This window comes from Python bivittatus, unplaced genomic scaffold, assembly GCF_059951505.1.
Source record: "Python bivittatus isolate LINGU-HERP-01145 unplaced genomic scaffold, Pbiv_v1 ctg000700_np1212, whole genome shotgun sequence".
Lineage (NCBI taxonomy): Eukaryota > Metazoa > Chordata > Lepidosauria > Squamata > Pythonidae > Python > Python bivittatus.
Window position 1 is genome coordinate 55,430,685 of NW_028277098.1, and position 16,657 is coordinate 55,447,341.

General features: G+C 38.2%; 1 protein-coding gene across 11 annotated transcripts in view; it reads left to right on the forward strand.

Annotated features, from left to right (window-relative positions):
• The window catches only part of BRPF3 (bromodomain and PHD finger containing 3), a 44,866-nt gene that overhangs the window by 25,217 nt on the left and 2,992 nt on the right, over window positions 1-16,657 (forward strand). For 3 of the 11 annotated variants that reach the window (XM_088154508.1, XM_088154509.1, XM_007426556.4), the window contains 4 exons: window positions 2,406-2,909; window positions 9,983-10,079; window positions 11,255-11,352; window positions 15,557-15,654. In XM_088154508.1, the coding sequence (XP_088010634.1) occupies window positions 2,406-2,909; window positions 9,983-10,079; window positions 11,255-11,352; window positions 15,557-15,654 (797 nt within the window). The remainder of the gene's footprint in view (window positions 1-2,405; window positions 2,910-9,982; window positions 10,080-11,254; window positions 11,353-15,556; window positions 15,655-16,657) is intronic. The other 8 variants (XM_015887799.3, XM_025165633.2, XM_007426558.4 and 5 more) reach the window with 8 other exon arrangements.

The window sequence follows — 16,657 nt, forward strand, 5'->3', positions numbered from 1 at the left end:
CTGTGTTTTCTTTCTGCAACAAAAATATTCAGGCATCTGTTAATTTACAAAAGTTGCCTTGTATCTGCCTACCGCTGATTTGATTTATTCATATTACAGTATCCTGTCTCAGTTCATTCTAGTATTCCTCAGCAAATGGAAGTTTTGTCCATCTTTTTTTTGACATGCAGTCCCTGACAGGATAAGTTGGTGTCCATTCTGGAACAATTGGAGCAATTTCAGTATTTCCCTAACTTGTATCTCAGAGGTGGTGACTGCTTATGCTGCTGTCCTATAGCTTCTATCCTTCTTGCACTGTGACATTTGCGTTCCCATACAACCCTTTCCCAGTTCAGGAGTGCAGCCATTTCCAAACTTGCCGAATAAGTTCCTACCTGTCTTCCTACCCTTTTCGTGACTATTGTGAAAGGAGAGAGGCAAATGCATGCCGGCTTTTTATGGCTCCTGAAAGAGCATAAAAAACAAACAACCCCCCCAACCCAATTAGGATATAATGTTAAAAGAGATTTTATGGTATAGTCTTATTCATATCTACTCAGAATTTTATGCCCACTGCCATTTCCACTTCCATTTTACCCATGGCTAGTAGCATAATGTTGTTCAGATACAACACTTGCTTTCCACTGATTATAATTGGTATGTAAGTATTGTGCTGGAAGAGAAAATGACAGAGAAACATCCTTTTTCCTTGTTGTTCCTGAAAACTAAGCCTGGGAGTGAGAAGGGTATTTTATAGGTTTTTTTTTTTAATTAAAAACTTGAGTTCATTCCATTTGTCTTTGTTTTTGGTTCATCAATTGCTAAACATATTTTTTTTTCCTGGAATACTGGGATATAAAAATGTATGTACTCTTCTAAATGTAGACAGATTTTTAATATTTTGTCATACATCAAACGTTTAGGCTCCTGTAGCTCTCTGCAAGGGAACAATAATTGTAGAGAGAGTTATTATTATTCAGACAACACTGTTGTTGTCTAACTTCTAAGAACAGAAGATGTGAAACAGCTGTTCCGTAGACCAGTTTAAAGATAGGGGAGCAGATGAAAAACTTGGGAATGGTTTTCAGCAGTTCTAATTTCTGTTGTAGGGATACTTTGAAGAACATTTTTGAAGAAGTCTACCTTGAAAAGTTGTCTTTTCCACATATCTTTTCCCAGAAGTTACACACTTATGGTCAGCTGTCACCTAAATGGGGGCTAAATTTTGTTCAATTTTTAGTGAAGCAACTACAAAATGTTGTTATCTTCCAGCAGTGTTTTGAGATGACTTTATTATAACAACATCTAAATGTGTTATATTTTCATTTGTACTAAATGAAGGAATAAAATATTTGGTATGGTATTTTTCAATCACCACTCTCTGATTTTGTTAGGAAATTCTTGAGTAATTCCTTCTTCCATGGGTGTGGTCAATCAGCATGGGAAAGATGCTAAAATCACAACATTGTACAATGACTTCATCACGCAAATGTTGTCCTTACATTCTTGTGTCCTATTATCTGACACAAATATGTATGTTGTATTTGTGTGATGACATCATCATGCATGTTTCATCATTTGTTGTGTTCCCTTTCTGCCCTGGTCACCCATGTTGAGGACCATATGGTTTAGGACATGGAGGGAATAATTTAGCTTAGACTGAATGCTTGGATGGAAGCAGAACCTAAACGGGAAAAGAACGCAAGTATGATTTCATTCTGTTATCAGTTTGAACCAAATGTTCAGACATAATCATGTTAGAGAACAAGAGAAGCTCAATAGGAAGAAGTCTGAGATCTAAATTGTTCTGAATGTTTTTGTGACTGTGCAAGGAACAATAGCAGTTTTGTTTTGTTTGAAACAAAAAAATACATAAGGGACTGCTTTCAATGTACATGAAATAGGATTTCATCCCTTTAAGGAGACTTGCATTTGAAATTCTCCTTATTTAACCTCTAGACCATCCATATTCCCTGACCCTCTTATGTGGGGAATCATGTAGAGGTTAAACTGCTTGAAAAGTATTAGGATCTGAAAAAATGAGTAAAGAAGGATGGGGAAATAAGTTTCATGCAGCTCAGTGTTTTCAGCATATTCACTCAGAAGTAAATCCTTCTAAATTTAATGTGTTTGGGGGATTAAGCAAATTTGCATAGGGATTCCATCCTAAATAATGGCATGGAATAAATGACAGACATATTTCCTGACTTTTGTGAGAGTCAGAATAGTTCCTTCTGAAGACTTAGCTAAGATTCTCTCTCCCTTATTCCCCCATACTCGGAATGCCTTCCTCAAATACATAATACAAAAAGTAGTTATTTAATTGATGTACCATTGACTTACATTCATAGAAGAAAACAGAAAGCTGTGATCCTACTTTGGGGAATACTTTCTAAAATGTTCAAGCAGATTCTTTTTCTCTTTAGCAGATGACACCAAGCCCCCACTTCCCCCTACCCTGGAGCCCACAGGACCTGCACCCTCCCTATCGGAGCTGGACTCTCTGCAGGACCCTCCAACTCTCAAACCCATTAGCGAAAGCAAGTCCTTGAACAGACTGCATAAACGGCTGAAGTCCGAGGGTGAGCTCTTTGATAAGAAGACGCTGCAGAGGGAGAGCCACGCCTTCCAGCGCTTGCTCAGCGACAACGGCCTGAATGGATTGGCCCTTCAGGCTACGGGCACTTCTGCCAGCCCCCCGTTTAGTGGAGTGGGCAGGCGGACATCTGTCCTTTTTAAAAAAGCCAAGAACGGGGTGAAACTGCAAAGAGGTCTGGACTGTCCCCTTGAGAATGGAGAGGACCACAGCCAAAGTGGGCAGCTCTCCCCCTCCAGCATAGAGGGTGAGCAGCCATCTCGGAAACGGCCACAGAGTGGGAGCTACAGCGAGAGCGATGGCGAGAAATCCCCCAGGCAGGCAGGCGTGACAGGTGACTCCCCTGAGCTTTCATTCCTCTGATGTTGTGGAAAGTCAGAGATTTCCAGAGTAGGGGTATCTAATACTTGCACTGCTTGCCAGCTGGCAAGAAATCTCCATATCTCCATAGCATCAAGCATTTCCCTGAGTCACTTTGGTAATTGGGTTCTGTGTAGTGACTGTCATAGGAATCTTCACACCAGGCTCAGTGTTATAAATGACGAGAAGAAGTTATGAGCTCACAAACAGAAGATTAGCCTGAGCTGTGGAAGATATGTTGGCCTTTTAATTTGTAATTGATTGGGTGGTTGTGGTGATGATGATGATGATGATGATGATGATGATGATGATGATTTATTCTACTGCTAGGCTGTTTTTAGGAGGGTTTAGAATATTTGATAATTTGAGATATAAGAGTAGAAAGTGTATATGTGTCTTTATCTTTACCCAAGAAAACACTTCCCCTTTGGCCTTCAGTTAAATTGCCTAGACCTTTTTTCATGTTTTTTTATTTGGGGGAGTGGTGTTACATATATTACTTTTTATAACTCTTTCATATGGAATGAATCCTGATGCTACTGAGATTTTTTTTTCAGTGAAAACTTGATATGAAAAGTTTACACCAGAATCTTTGCCACTTTTTTTTAGAATAGAACAAAATAGTGTTCTGTTCTAAAAGAACATAACATAATGCAAACACAAGTTTAATGGTGCCTGGAAGAATGCAACAGTGTTAGAATTTCACTTATTTATAAGATCTGAAATACTAAACAGCAGGATCCAGCGTTTCTCTGAATGTCTCTGAATTCAAGACTCACATGATGACTCACAAGTGAGTGAGTGCTCTGGCTCCCCTGAAAAACATGTTTGAAGAGATAAAGTTCTGCCAATGATGTTTGATCTCTGATGGCTTATTCGCACATGGCAGTTAACGTTTGATGCTGCAGTCATCACGTAGGGAACACTGATCTGTGAACAAACTCTAACTCACTACTGAAGGAAGCTTCATAAAAGCAAACCAGTAGTGAGAGGGGAAATTACTTGCCTTTGTCAGAATTCATAACTTTCTCTTTCAAACTGAGTAACTAATTTTTACAGTATTTCAATATTTAAAAAAGAGAGAACCAAATTATCCTTCATATTTTTTTGTATTATTTTATGAAACAAACTGAGAGGCTCTTCCTGCATGACCTGTTTTGGAAATGCTGAATAGATAACCATTCCCAAAGCAGTATTTTTACGTATGTGCTCCAAGGAGTACTTCAAAGAATGATCCTATGAGTAACAAAATTTGCCCTGAAAAGTTTGTCTAAAAGAGGCAAAAATATATCAGTAATTTTAATAAATTACACCACCAAAGATACATGTTCTTTTATGTAGTGCTATTATAATAGGGGCTATTATACACAGCATCTTCTTAAGTGGCAGCAAATAATGTTAAAGTCATGGGTCAATTGTCTCCAACCTAGTGCCCAGGAGTCATGCTATATGAGAATTGTGTGAGTTAAAATCCAAGCATATTTGGGGAACAGCAAGTTTGAGAAACTAGCAGCAGGTGAAATCTCCTATTTAGATATATCCCAAGGCATTCTGACTTATTCTTCTGTGTTATGGTTATTGAGGGTACAATTACAGTGGCAATGAGTACACTGTTGGAAAAGTTGAAGGACCAGGTTAGGGACAGATCCTCATGGAGAAAATCTATCTACGTGGTTGCTAAAAGTTAACAATGACCTGCTCACACATAATCAGGAAAGTGTGTATGTGTCTGCATGCATGCTTTATACATTTGTGTGGTCTTATTCCAAAGGCTTATAATGTAATATTCAAAGATAAATGGTGAAAGTTTTATACAATCTGAAGACAAACCAGAGCTTATATAATATTCAAAGATAACCTATAAACATCAAAATACCAATTCCAATGAAAAAATCCCACAGATTGTACCACTTCAGTTTAACATTGCCCTGGAACAGATTGTGGTCTTTTCACCACTGAAAAAAGTTAATTTGCTTTCTTGCTGTATGAATTTTGCACAAAACAAAGATGAGGGCAACCTTATCTTTGGGAATTTTAACTGGATAGAAGAAAAAAATATTCTTGTGTTTATATAAAAGAAGCCCTGTTGTCTACATGGACATGTATATGGAGTTCTTGTTGCTCTCTGAACTTGGTTGTTTGCTTGCAGATGTTTCATTACCCGACTAGGTAACATCATCAGTGTGAGTGAATGTGGGGTTTACTCTCTGTTTATATACAAAGGCTGAACCATGGTTATCATGGACAGAACACAAAACATACAAAAAGCCAAAGAATTACTGGAAGACAAAGAGACCTACATCCTAGTAAACACCAACCCAATACAGAAACTGGACAACCTGATCAACAGCACCCAAGAAAAGTCAGATCACAAAAGAAGAACAGTGGCAGATGAAAAGCAGTGGACCTGTGCTGCCACACTTCTATGGACATCAAAAATTACACAAGCCCAACATACCTCTTTGTTCAATTGTATTGTTAGCAGGGATTCCAACTTACAACATAGCCAAAGAACTTACAAAAAAGCTTGGACATCTCACAGAGGGGAAAGAATATTCTATCAGCTCCCCACTATAGTGCCTCCAGAAAATCAAAGCCCTAAAAATAGAAGAAGATGAAATTATGGTTTCATTTAATGTCACAGCACTCTTTACATCCATTGATCCAGAACTAGCAAAAGAATCCATGGCAGCAGTACTACACAACACAGCCGACCTAGCCAAACACACTAAGATCAAAATACTCCGAATCATGGACCTCATCAACCTCTGCCTCACTACCTACTTTCAGTTTGATGGACAAATATACCCACAAATCAGAGGAACACCCATGGAATCACCACTCTCAGGACTCATAGCAAAGACCATAATGCAGCAACTAGAAACTATAGCACTCCCACATACACAACCAAAAATATGAATCCAGTATGTAGACACCTTTGTCATAATAAAAAAGGAACAATTAGAGAAGTCACATGAAACAACGCTTCAAAGGAATAAAATTCACAAGGGAAGAAGAAAACAACACACTACCTTTCCTGGATATCCTCATCAGCAGAGGAAATGACGGCAAATTGGAAATGCAAGTCTGTTGAAAACTGCATTAACCAAGTGCTCCATTAGCAAAGTAACAACTCAACCTTCTATAAGAGGAGCTGTGTAAGAACATGATTCAGAAGAGTACAAATGCACTGCAGCAACCCAGAACATAGGAAAAGGAAATAGACCACCTATGCAACATCTTCCAACAAAATGGATACCCATGCAATTTTATCAGAAAGTGCCTGACTGCTCAACCCAGTACAGCACAACCAACCCAAGCTATGTAAAGGATAACACTACCATACATCAAAAACATCTCAGAAACAACCAACAGACTATTGCAACCACATGGCACCACTGTAGTACACAACCAACTAAACCCCTCCAAAACATCCTAAGTAAACCTAAAGACCCAGTAGCCGAAGAAGAAAAAAACAGGAGTCATCTTCAACATACAGCATAAGGACTGTAACAGCCATTTTGTAGGACAGACAGGTAGAAGACTAGCAGAGCACATCCATGAACACTAACTAGCAGTCAGAAGACATGATGAAAGTCCTTAATCTTGCAACAATGGACAGACTCAACCCTGGTTTCCATTGGGAAACTCTGAGCATCCTAGAACAAGCTAAATCCAAAAACACTAGGGAATTCCTGGAAGCTTGGCATTCAGACAAATCAGCCATCAATAGACACAGAAATAAACCATATTTACACATCATTCAAAATAGACAATAAAAAAGCTAAAAAGGAAACAAAAATATCAGAACATATCCTCCCCAGCAGCCAACACCCAGATAAGCAGGGATTAACACCAAACAATCAAGCAAAAAACAATACCCTAATCAAGGAACTGCCAAGGAGAAAACGACACCCCAACCAACACTGGCAGGGCAACCCACTGTATATAAACAGGGAGCAAACCCCACACTCACACTGATGATGTTACTTAGTTGGGTAATGAAATGTCTGCAAGCAAACAACCAGGCTCAACAAGCACCAAGGACTCCACAGTTTAACCCTGAGCTGCATATGTTCTCTTCTATTGGGCACATTTATATTTTTTTCTTGGCAATGCCATGGAAGTGTTTGCTATTGCCTTCTTCCAGGATATTTTTTTTCAATTCCCCATTGTGGCCTAAAACCTATTAACCTAATATTAACCAGGCTTAACTTTTTCAAGACTAGCCAAAGTTGGCTAAGTGCTGCTATCTCCTGAGATGTTTATTTTACGTACAGTACATTTATTGTATATATTATAGACTAAATGTAACTCCTTGAAGTGTGCATCAATTCTACATGGAGTCTGTGTGCACTAAATAGAGTTCTGATGAGAGGTGACTTCATGTCCATGCGATTTTTTGGGCAACAGCATGAAACTAGTTTGCCATTGCTTTTTCTGGGTGTTATTCAGCTTTCCAATCCAATATACAGTAGCTGTGGTATCACCTGCAGGTCTCCTGTCCAAATACTAAGCAAGCCTAACCCTGCTCAGCTTTTGAGCTCAGATGAGGTCAACTTGGTGTGCTAGGTTTACATAGCACCTATTGTTAAAAATAGTAAAGTGTCTTAAGCTAGTTTCATATTCTAGTTTGATTAGTAAGTGCAGCAGTTATTTTTCCCATTTGAGGCATTTGTGTGACAACTCAATGATTACCAAAAATTTCTAATATTCTGCTGAAAGGTGTTTCCAATCAGATTTTTCCCCTCCATCTTTTTTGTTATCTCTTTGCTCCTGCTTAGAAAATTATATAGTGAATCAAAGGGAGTTTTTTGCTTTTCTTCTCATGATAATTACAGGTAGTCCTTGCTATCCGTCCACAATAGGGACAGAAATTTAGGTCGCTAAGCTATTTGGTCGTTAAGCAAATTGGACCTTTTTTACAATCTCTTTTATGATGGTTGTTAAGCGAATCACATTGTCATGAAGCGAATCCAGCTTCCTCAATAGGTGTTTTTTGCCAGAATTTGCTTCATGACCACATGATTTGCTTCCCATCATTGTAAATTTTATTCCCATTTTCAGTGTCCTTGGTTGGATAGGGATTATTCTGTAAAAACTAAGCTCAAAAGTGAAGATATGTTTACATCCTTTTCATGTCTTAAAATTTATCTTCCTCTATATGCACATTCTCCTTCTAGAACCAAGAATATTACTACTTTCTTTACCCAGTATTAGTGAATATATAGAAGTATATATTCTATATATATAGAACTATATATATAGTATATAGTTATACATTTGTTTCTTTAGAATCAGTCATCATGAAGAAAATGACAGTAGGGAGAAAAATAGCACCTTTGTTATAAGACAAAATGCATAAGAATCTACTGGGATTAAGTAAGGACAGAAACAAACACATATTCTCAGAAGAAAAGTAATGAGGTGTTTGGCGGATTCTTGTATGAATGGATAGGATGATAATCAAAATTTTAAAAAAATTAAAAAGGATGGGGAAAAGAGTTATTAGCTGAAGAATCATAGGATAATGGCTGGAATGAAGAGCATTCCAAAATTAATCCTGTCAACTATGAGGGACATTACTGACATTACTACTTTTATGTGATACTTATATTCAGGCAAAACCAAAATAAATATAGAAGTAGAACGCTAACTACACAATTCAATATGGACTATATTTATTTCTGAATATGTTCATATAATCATACTAAAAACTAGTGGTCTGTAATCTCAAACTTTGTGTTAGAAATCATCATCTATAATCCATATAATATTAGGTTTGCATGCTACATGTTTCATTCTCTTTCAGTTATCTGTGTCCAGCATAACATTTAATTCATAGAAACTATGGTTAAAGACACGATAATGTTTAACACTTCTTGTCCTAGGAGAAGTTTATAGAAGGGCAGTAAATATTCATATACATACAAATGTTCCAGCTTTATTACAAAACATGCAAGATTCTCCTTGTGATCGGAACACTTGCATGAACTTGCAGAATATAATCCTTTGAATACCCCCCCAAAATACTGTATTGAATTATCTTTTATTCTACTTCTTCTGCTTCTATAATAATGCACAAGAAGGAAGATAAGAGAAAATTACCTTGAAGTAGCTTTTATGCTGAAAAAATACACATTTTCAGTTGAAAACCCAATGGGCGTATATTTTGAGCAAGTTCCATTAATTTGAAGGGATAATTTGGAAGTAATGTGCTCTTTTATTATTTTTTGGAAATAAAAAGAAAATCAAAATGTGCATATAAAAATAGAAGTGTTATCCTCTTAACTTTATTTAGAAAAATACCATCTGAAAGGATCAAAGGAATCAAGGATTCTATTAATAAGATTGTCCCTAGAAAAATTATTTTGATAAATTCCTCCATAGGGCTTCAAACTCAAATGTTATATTGTAATTAGGACTGGGAGTTAAAATTGCTCACATTTTTCCCAGGGTTTGTTGTGCATAATTTAATAAGTGGATTCTTATATATTTATTTCACTTTCCTGTCCCACAGTTATTGTATTTGAAATAACACAATGTCTTGTGTTACCTGTGTAAAGCTTTGTAGGTTAAGTGCAATGACATCATAACTGAGATTCAAGAGAACTCACTGGACTCTGGAAGTTCTGACTCAAGTTTGAAAGGCTGAAGCAACGTTATAAGCTCTGCTCTGCATGCCCCTGAGCCTCCTTATACATAATGATGTAGTGTCAGTGAAGCTGCACTGTTCCTAAACTTTTTTCTGGCTGCCAAAAACAGCTGGATTAAGTACATTTTATTGCAAAATCAGATCTCTAGAATCAAAAACATTGGCAGATATCCAGATGGGAAATGCCTCTGGGCTGCCACTGTGCACAAACATTCATGAGGATATGCCAATTGTTGTCTTAAATCTTAAATGCATTCTGAATGTCACTGAATGTGCTCATCTAACATTGTTAGCTGTAGTGTATAATTGTGTTTCTGAGTTTACCTTGATAAGAGTCTGAATATTTTTTTAAAGAATATTATGTGTAGACTTATTCTCATCTGTCTTCTCAGCAGCTGTGACCAATGGCTTCAGGAAGCATATAGAAAGTGGGTCTGACTCAGAATGTAGCTCTGGACTTGGCAGTGGTCTTTCATTTGATATCTGCAGGTAAGACCCCTTTTGGGTGTTTGCACCCAAATAATTATAATTCTATTAATTTTTCAGTGTTTTGCTTAATTTTATAACATTATATCTCTCTTGCATCCTTGTCAGTAGCTGTTGTATTGCAGTGGGTGTGTTTGTGGTTATGTATGTAGTACATTTTGCAGATTTCAAAGTGATTGTTCCTGCCTTACGTTTTGAGCAATATACAATACAGTGGTGATTGTGAAACTCCTATGTGCAATATATTCTTACTGTATAGCAGGATTTCCAAAACTGTGAGGTGTTCCTCCCTTGGAGAGGTGCAGACGGAGTCCAGGGGAGGTGTGAAGAAACTTTTAGTTGTATATTGTTGTAATAAATCCACCTTTCCCAAAGTTTCATTGTATTGTTTCCATTGTTCATTTGTGTCTGTTTTGGTGTTTGGATTTTTAGGGGAGGTGTGTACATTAAGAGTACATTAGAGAGGTGTGATGGCAAAAAGTTTAGGAACCTCTGCCTTGTAGCATATTTGTTTTCTATTCGTTTCTTCAGTTTGCATCAGTATTTTAGTAGGTAACTTACCTGATAATTCCAAGATATATGGGTGCTATAAGGTCAAGAATAAATTCCAATTCAACTTTTGGAAAAGTTCCCAATTAAAAAAAAAAACAATCTTAGTTTTCCTTAGGAAATATCTAAATCCTTTGATTTACAACCAAACTTCTGCCCTAGAAATTGTGGAGCCATGTTAGCCCTGCTAACTGTTACCTTGTCATAGCCTTTCTTCAACTTTCCCAACAATGTGCAGCCTCCTTGAGTTAGCTTGCTTCCTCATTCCTCCTGTGCAGCTGATTCAATTCCTGGAAGCAGCTAATAACCCTCATTATTTTAAAGACATAACATATAGCATTCAGCAATTATTTTGTAATTGTTTTCCTTAGTGTGGCTTCAGTTGCCCTGCAGACATCCATATCATGTAAAAGTCTTGTGGTCTGCTGGAGAAGAACGCTGAAATTGTCTATCAGGTCCAGAGGAATTGCTTTCACGCTAGCATGGTGACCATCCCAGAAAATAACACTCCTTTGTGGTTTGGCTCCTTAGTTTCCTTTAGTTCATGACATCACATGGACTGAATTGAAGCTAAGTATCAAACATTATTTATCATCTAACTTCTCTTGTCATAATTCCTTTTTTCACAGTAGTCTGCCACCACACAAACGAAGCCGAGGAAAGCCTGCTCTTGTACGGGTCCCTTTTCTGGATGGTGTAAATAAAGATTTGGCATACAGCAACTCAGGTGAGAGGGCTGTTTATTTTTAATACAACATGCACATGTAATTAGTATTACTAAGGTATAGTACTATTTTTCATGTTGATTGTGCCAAAGGAGAATAAGTGTGCAGTTTTTTGCATACTTCTGTGGAGTTAAGCACTACCAAATTCAGGAGTGCTTGTTTCCGAATAAATAGTCTTAAGATCAGTTGGTCAGCTTATTCTTTAAACCTGTTGATGTCAGAATGTAAGCTGTAGGTTCTGAAATTTAGCAAGTGGTAGAATCTATTTCTCTGAACAGCTACTAGAATTCATTTTTGAATTCGTTGACTTTCTTAGCATTAGTCATGAGGGCAAAGATGTGAGTAAGCTCAGAAGGACAGTAAGGGATGGGGAGAAGCTATCATTGCTCCAACAAAAAAGCAGTGCCTATAGAGGGCCTAGGATATCATGAGGAAGGATCTCCGGAGCCATAGCTTCAGCCAGTAGTTTTCATTTTCCCAAATCTCCTTACTCCATACATCTTGCTATTCCACATTTCATAATTAGAATACAGTATGGAATACAATTACTTTGGGGAAAAGGATATATTTGGGAATGCTGAATGAACACATTTAGAATCTTAATTTATACAATTTATTAATAGTACAAAATGCTTTTCCATACTATAGAATTAGGATTTTCTGGACTTTGCAGAAACAGTTTAGTGTTCCTTCAACCAATCTTGGGGAATTTCTTTCATTACAGAAGTTTCCCATGCTTACTTTTTCCATAATGGATCTTGGTTGGAAAACTGTCCTTTGCTGAAAATATTCTACCTGAAAGGTTGTACGCTTTAGCAGAAATACTGTCTTATTCACTACCATCATGATATGTATGCCAGCATCAATTATCCACATAAAATACCTGAAAAATGGCATGGACTTAGAGGGTATGCAAAATATCCACTGGAGTTGGGCAGCCAATTATTTTAAAATAGTAGTAGTAGTAGTAGTAGTAGTAGTAGTAGTAGTAATAATAATAATAATAATAATAATAATAATAATAATAATCCTTTAAATGGATGATCTGAAGCTGTATGGAAAAACACCATCTGAAATGGAATTGCTGCTCAACACTGTCCAAATATATAGCCAAGATATTGTAGTGGAGTTTGGACTGGACAGATGTGCCACCCTTACCATAAACAGGGGGAAAATTGTGAAAACTGAAGGAATCAAGATGCCCTATGGGAATAACATCAAGAGTGTGGATGAAGAAGATCACTACAAATAGCTGGGTATCCTTCAGGCTCTGACAACATTAAACACATTGAAGTCAAGAAGGTTAGTAGTGAATACATCAGAAGAGTGAAGAAGATCTTAAAGTCCAAACTCAGTGGCAGAAATACCATCAAGGCAATTAACACCTGGGCAATTCCAGTCATTAGATATACAGCTGGAACAGTGGACTGGACTCAAGCTGAACTAAAAGCCCTGGATAGGAAGACCAGAAATATAATGACAATGAATCATGCCCTTCATCCACGCAGTGACGTTGACAGACTCTACTTACCAAGGAGCATAGGTGGGCATGGAATGTTACAAGTACACCAGACAGTTGGAGAGGGAAAAAGGGCATTGGAAGAATATCTGAAGAACAGTGAAGAAGATGCAATGGAGCTAGTACACCATGAACGCTTATTGAATACCAAAGAAACCAAACTGGCCTATAAGAAAGACCAAATGAAGAATAGAAAAGAGACATGGCAAAGCAAAGTATTGCATGGCCAGTACACAAAAAAACTTGCAGGAAAAGGAGATAACAACAAGACCTGGCAATGACTAAGAGCAGGAAAGTTGAAGAAAGAGACAGAGGGGCTAATTCTGGCTGCACAAGACCAGGCTTTAAGAACAAATGCATACAAAGCCAGAATTGAGAAGACAGCAACAGACAGTAAATGCCGCCTCTGCAAAGAAGCTGAAGAAACAGTGGACCACCTAGTTAGCTGCTGCAAGAAGATCGCATAGACTGACTACAAATAACAGCATGACAAAGTAGCAACAATGGTGCATAGGAATATCTGCACCATTTGCCTGCAAGCAAGAACCAGTGGGAGCACAAAACAGACAAAGTAATAGAAAATGAAGAAGCTAAAGTGCTCTGGGACTTTAGAATTCAAACAGACAAGCACCTACCACATAACAGACTTAACAATTGTTGATAAGAAAGACAAAAACCTCTGGATAGTGGACATTGCAGTACCTGGAGACAGCAGAATAGAAGAGAAAGAACTGGAAAAAATCACAAAATACAAAGATCTGCAAATAGAAGTAGAATGATCATAGCAAAAGAAAGCAAAGATAGTACTAATAGTTATAGGTGCCTTAGGTGCAATCCCAAAACATCTGGAGCACTTTTTGAACACCATTGACATTGACAAAATCACCATCAGTCAATTGCAAAAGACACCTTTACTTGGAACAGCTTATATCATGCGACAATACCTTTAACACCATCAAACAACATCTGCCTATCCCAGGTTCTTGGGAAGGACTCGATAGGTGGATAAAAATGCCAAATCCAGTCTAAACATCTGGCTGACTGTGTGGCCAACCATAATAATATGGATCCTGAATAATTAAAGAACTCATATATGGTATTTACATTTTGAGTCTTTGGCTCTGCCTTTCTTGGGCACCTGACATGTTTACAAAAATGAAGTGTGCATTTCCTGATTCCCTTTGTAAAGGTTTATCTGCTGCTTCTTGATTGGAGGACCTACAGAGTGAGTCAGCTGCAGCTGTCTGCAAGTGTCTGTAACTGTCCTTAAACTCCTGTCACAATTGGAGAGCTATCCTGTGTTCTGAACTTCTTTTTTCCTCCCTGTCCCTGTGTTGTGCTTCTTAAATAATGGTTGAGAGAAGCAAAGGAGACTCTAAAGCTTTCCATTTGAAAGTTTGATGATTACTTGCTATACCACTGTGACTGACAGAATTTGGTCCAACTCTGAATAGATTATAATAATATCCTGTCATAAGTTCATTGGCGCTCTCTGTATGAAAGTTGGGTGGCATACAAGTTTAATAATAATAATAATAATAATAATAATAATAATAATAATAATAATAAAAACATGCTGTCCAAATAATAATAATAATAATAATAATAACTATTATTATTATTTGGACAGCATGTTTATTTTATTTATTTATTAAATTTATATGCCACCCATCTCCCCCAAAGGGTGACTTGATTGTGGACGTTGTCACAAGCATAGTTCCAAATTAGTGGGTGAAAACACTGATCGTGTATGCGAGGACACAGTTGCTTTGTCAGTCATTTCAGTGCTAGCTGGAGATTTGTATCTTGTGTTGTTTTCCTTCTAAAAGACTGAGGACAGTTTGAATAGGGTAGTTGTTCCACCAGCATAGTAGGAACATACATCAGTTTTGCCTTAATAACATAATAGGATTGTTCTGCCTTTTTTTTTTTTATCCACACTCAGTCGTTACCAATTCTGTGGCGACTGCCTGGACGAGTCCCTGCAGTTTTCAAGGCAAGGTGTTTTGGAAGTGGTTTGCCATTGCCTCCTTCCTAGAGCAGAGCCCAGCTGGCGAGCGCAGGAGGCGGGGTTTCCGTTGCTTCGCGCCTTTTTTGGGCGTGCGCGGCTTCTGCGTTACCGGCAACTGCTCCCCGTCTCCCATGCAAGCGCCGCCAGCGTTTTCCTCCCACCGGGGTGAGAGTACCCATTTATCTACTCACGTAAGTTTTTGAGCTGCTGGGTTGACAGGAGCTGGGGAGGAAGCAGGAGCTCACTCTGCTGCGTGGAGCTGGGCTCGAACCGCTGAAGTGTCGACCATTTCTGGCCAGCAACTTTCAGCGTCGTTAAGCCGCTGCACCACCGTGTCCCCTCATTGTTCCGCCTAATATGCAGTATATTTCTTTTGTACCAGATCTGTTATTAGCGACTCCTTTTATCAACTTATGAGAAGAAAGTAGGAGGGTATTTTATAAGTTATGTTTCTTCTTTCCCTAATATACTATTTTTATTTATTTTTGTTCATTTTTGTTTTATTATAGCTATTTTTAATTAGCATGTTAGACCTAACTTCAAATATGGTATATGCTTCCATAGTAATAACGGTGAATCTTCACCTGTAGATCTGTAATTACTGCCAAGGAAAAAAGTTGATGAATTTGGCATAGCACAACATAATTCTAAATTGGCTGTTACTGTAACTTCTTAGGAAGAAACTTGCTGATGCCATTTGAGGAACATGCTGACCTAGAACCTCTGGAGCTTGTGTGGGCAAAATGTCGTGGCTATCCTTCTTACCCAGCCCTGGTATGTACCTAATGCTAAACCAGCAGTCCTCCTTCACGGAGAAAGAAGGTACTCTGTTGAAGAACTGTACATAAGAACAGTCTCACTCAGCATTTTTATGTTTACTTCATGCTAAAAGGCAAAATAGTACACCTTAAAACACCAAACAACTTCTAAAGATTTTAAGATTATCTGGGCTAGATTTAAATTTTCAGAGTTCAGTTTGCTATGTTTGATATGGATATAAGTGCAAATATTAGTTGTGTAAGACTGAACATGGTCCATATTTTTCCCCTTTAATTTAAAAGTAATATAGATGAATATTCTTTAAGTTGCCATTCCATTGTAGGTACAGGTAGTCCTTACTATCCGACCACAATTGGGACCCGAACTTCAGTCGCTAAGTGGTGCAGTCATTAAGGTGAAACATCACGTGACTGTATCACTTGACAACAGCAATCCCGGCAGTCCCGGTTACCATTGTTAAGTGAATGCCCTGGTCGTTAGGGGAGGCAACTTCCTGCTGGCTTCCCACAATCAAGTCAGTGGGGAAGTTGGCAGGAAGTTGCAAGTCCCAGATGGGGGAGGGAGCGAGGGGATGCATGGGTGTGGCGTGGGTTGGGTGCCTGAGGGAGGTCCTTGCACACCCAACCTGCACTGCGCACCTGACCGGACCCTCCTACACACCCTCATGCACCCCCTCGCTCCCTCTCACCTGCTCCCTCCCCCACCCTCTGTGGCTGAAAATCCTGCTTGGATTTTTGGCATGAAGCTTTTTCAGGCAGCCTCCAAAGCTCTTTGCTAAATGGCCCGTGGGGGCTGCCTGAAAAATCTTTATGCTGAAATCCAAGCAGGATTTTGACACGGGGAGTTTAGTGCACAGTTGTTGTTATGTTCACATTTCTAACATAAATTTGAAGTGCCTTTATACATTCTAGATAATTCCTCTGCTGTCATATACCAACAGTACATCATTTCTGTGACTCGTGATAAGTCTCCACCGTGTTTTGCTCTTTGCTTTTAG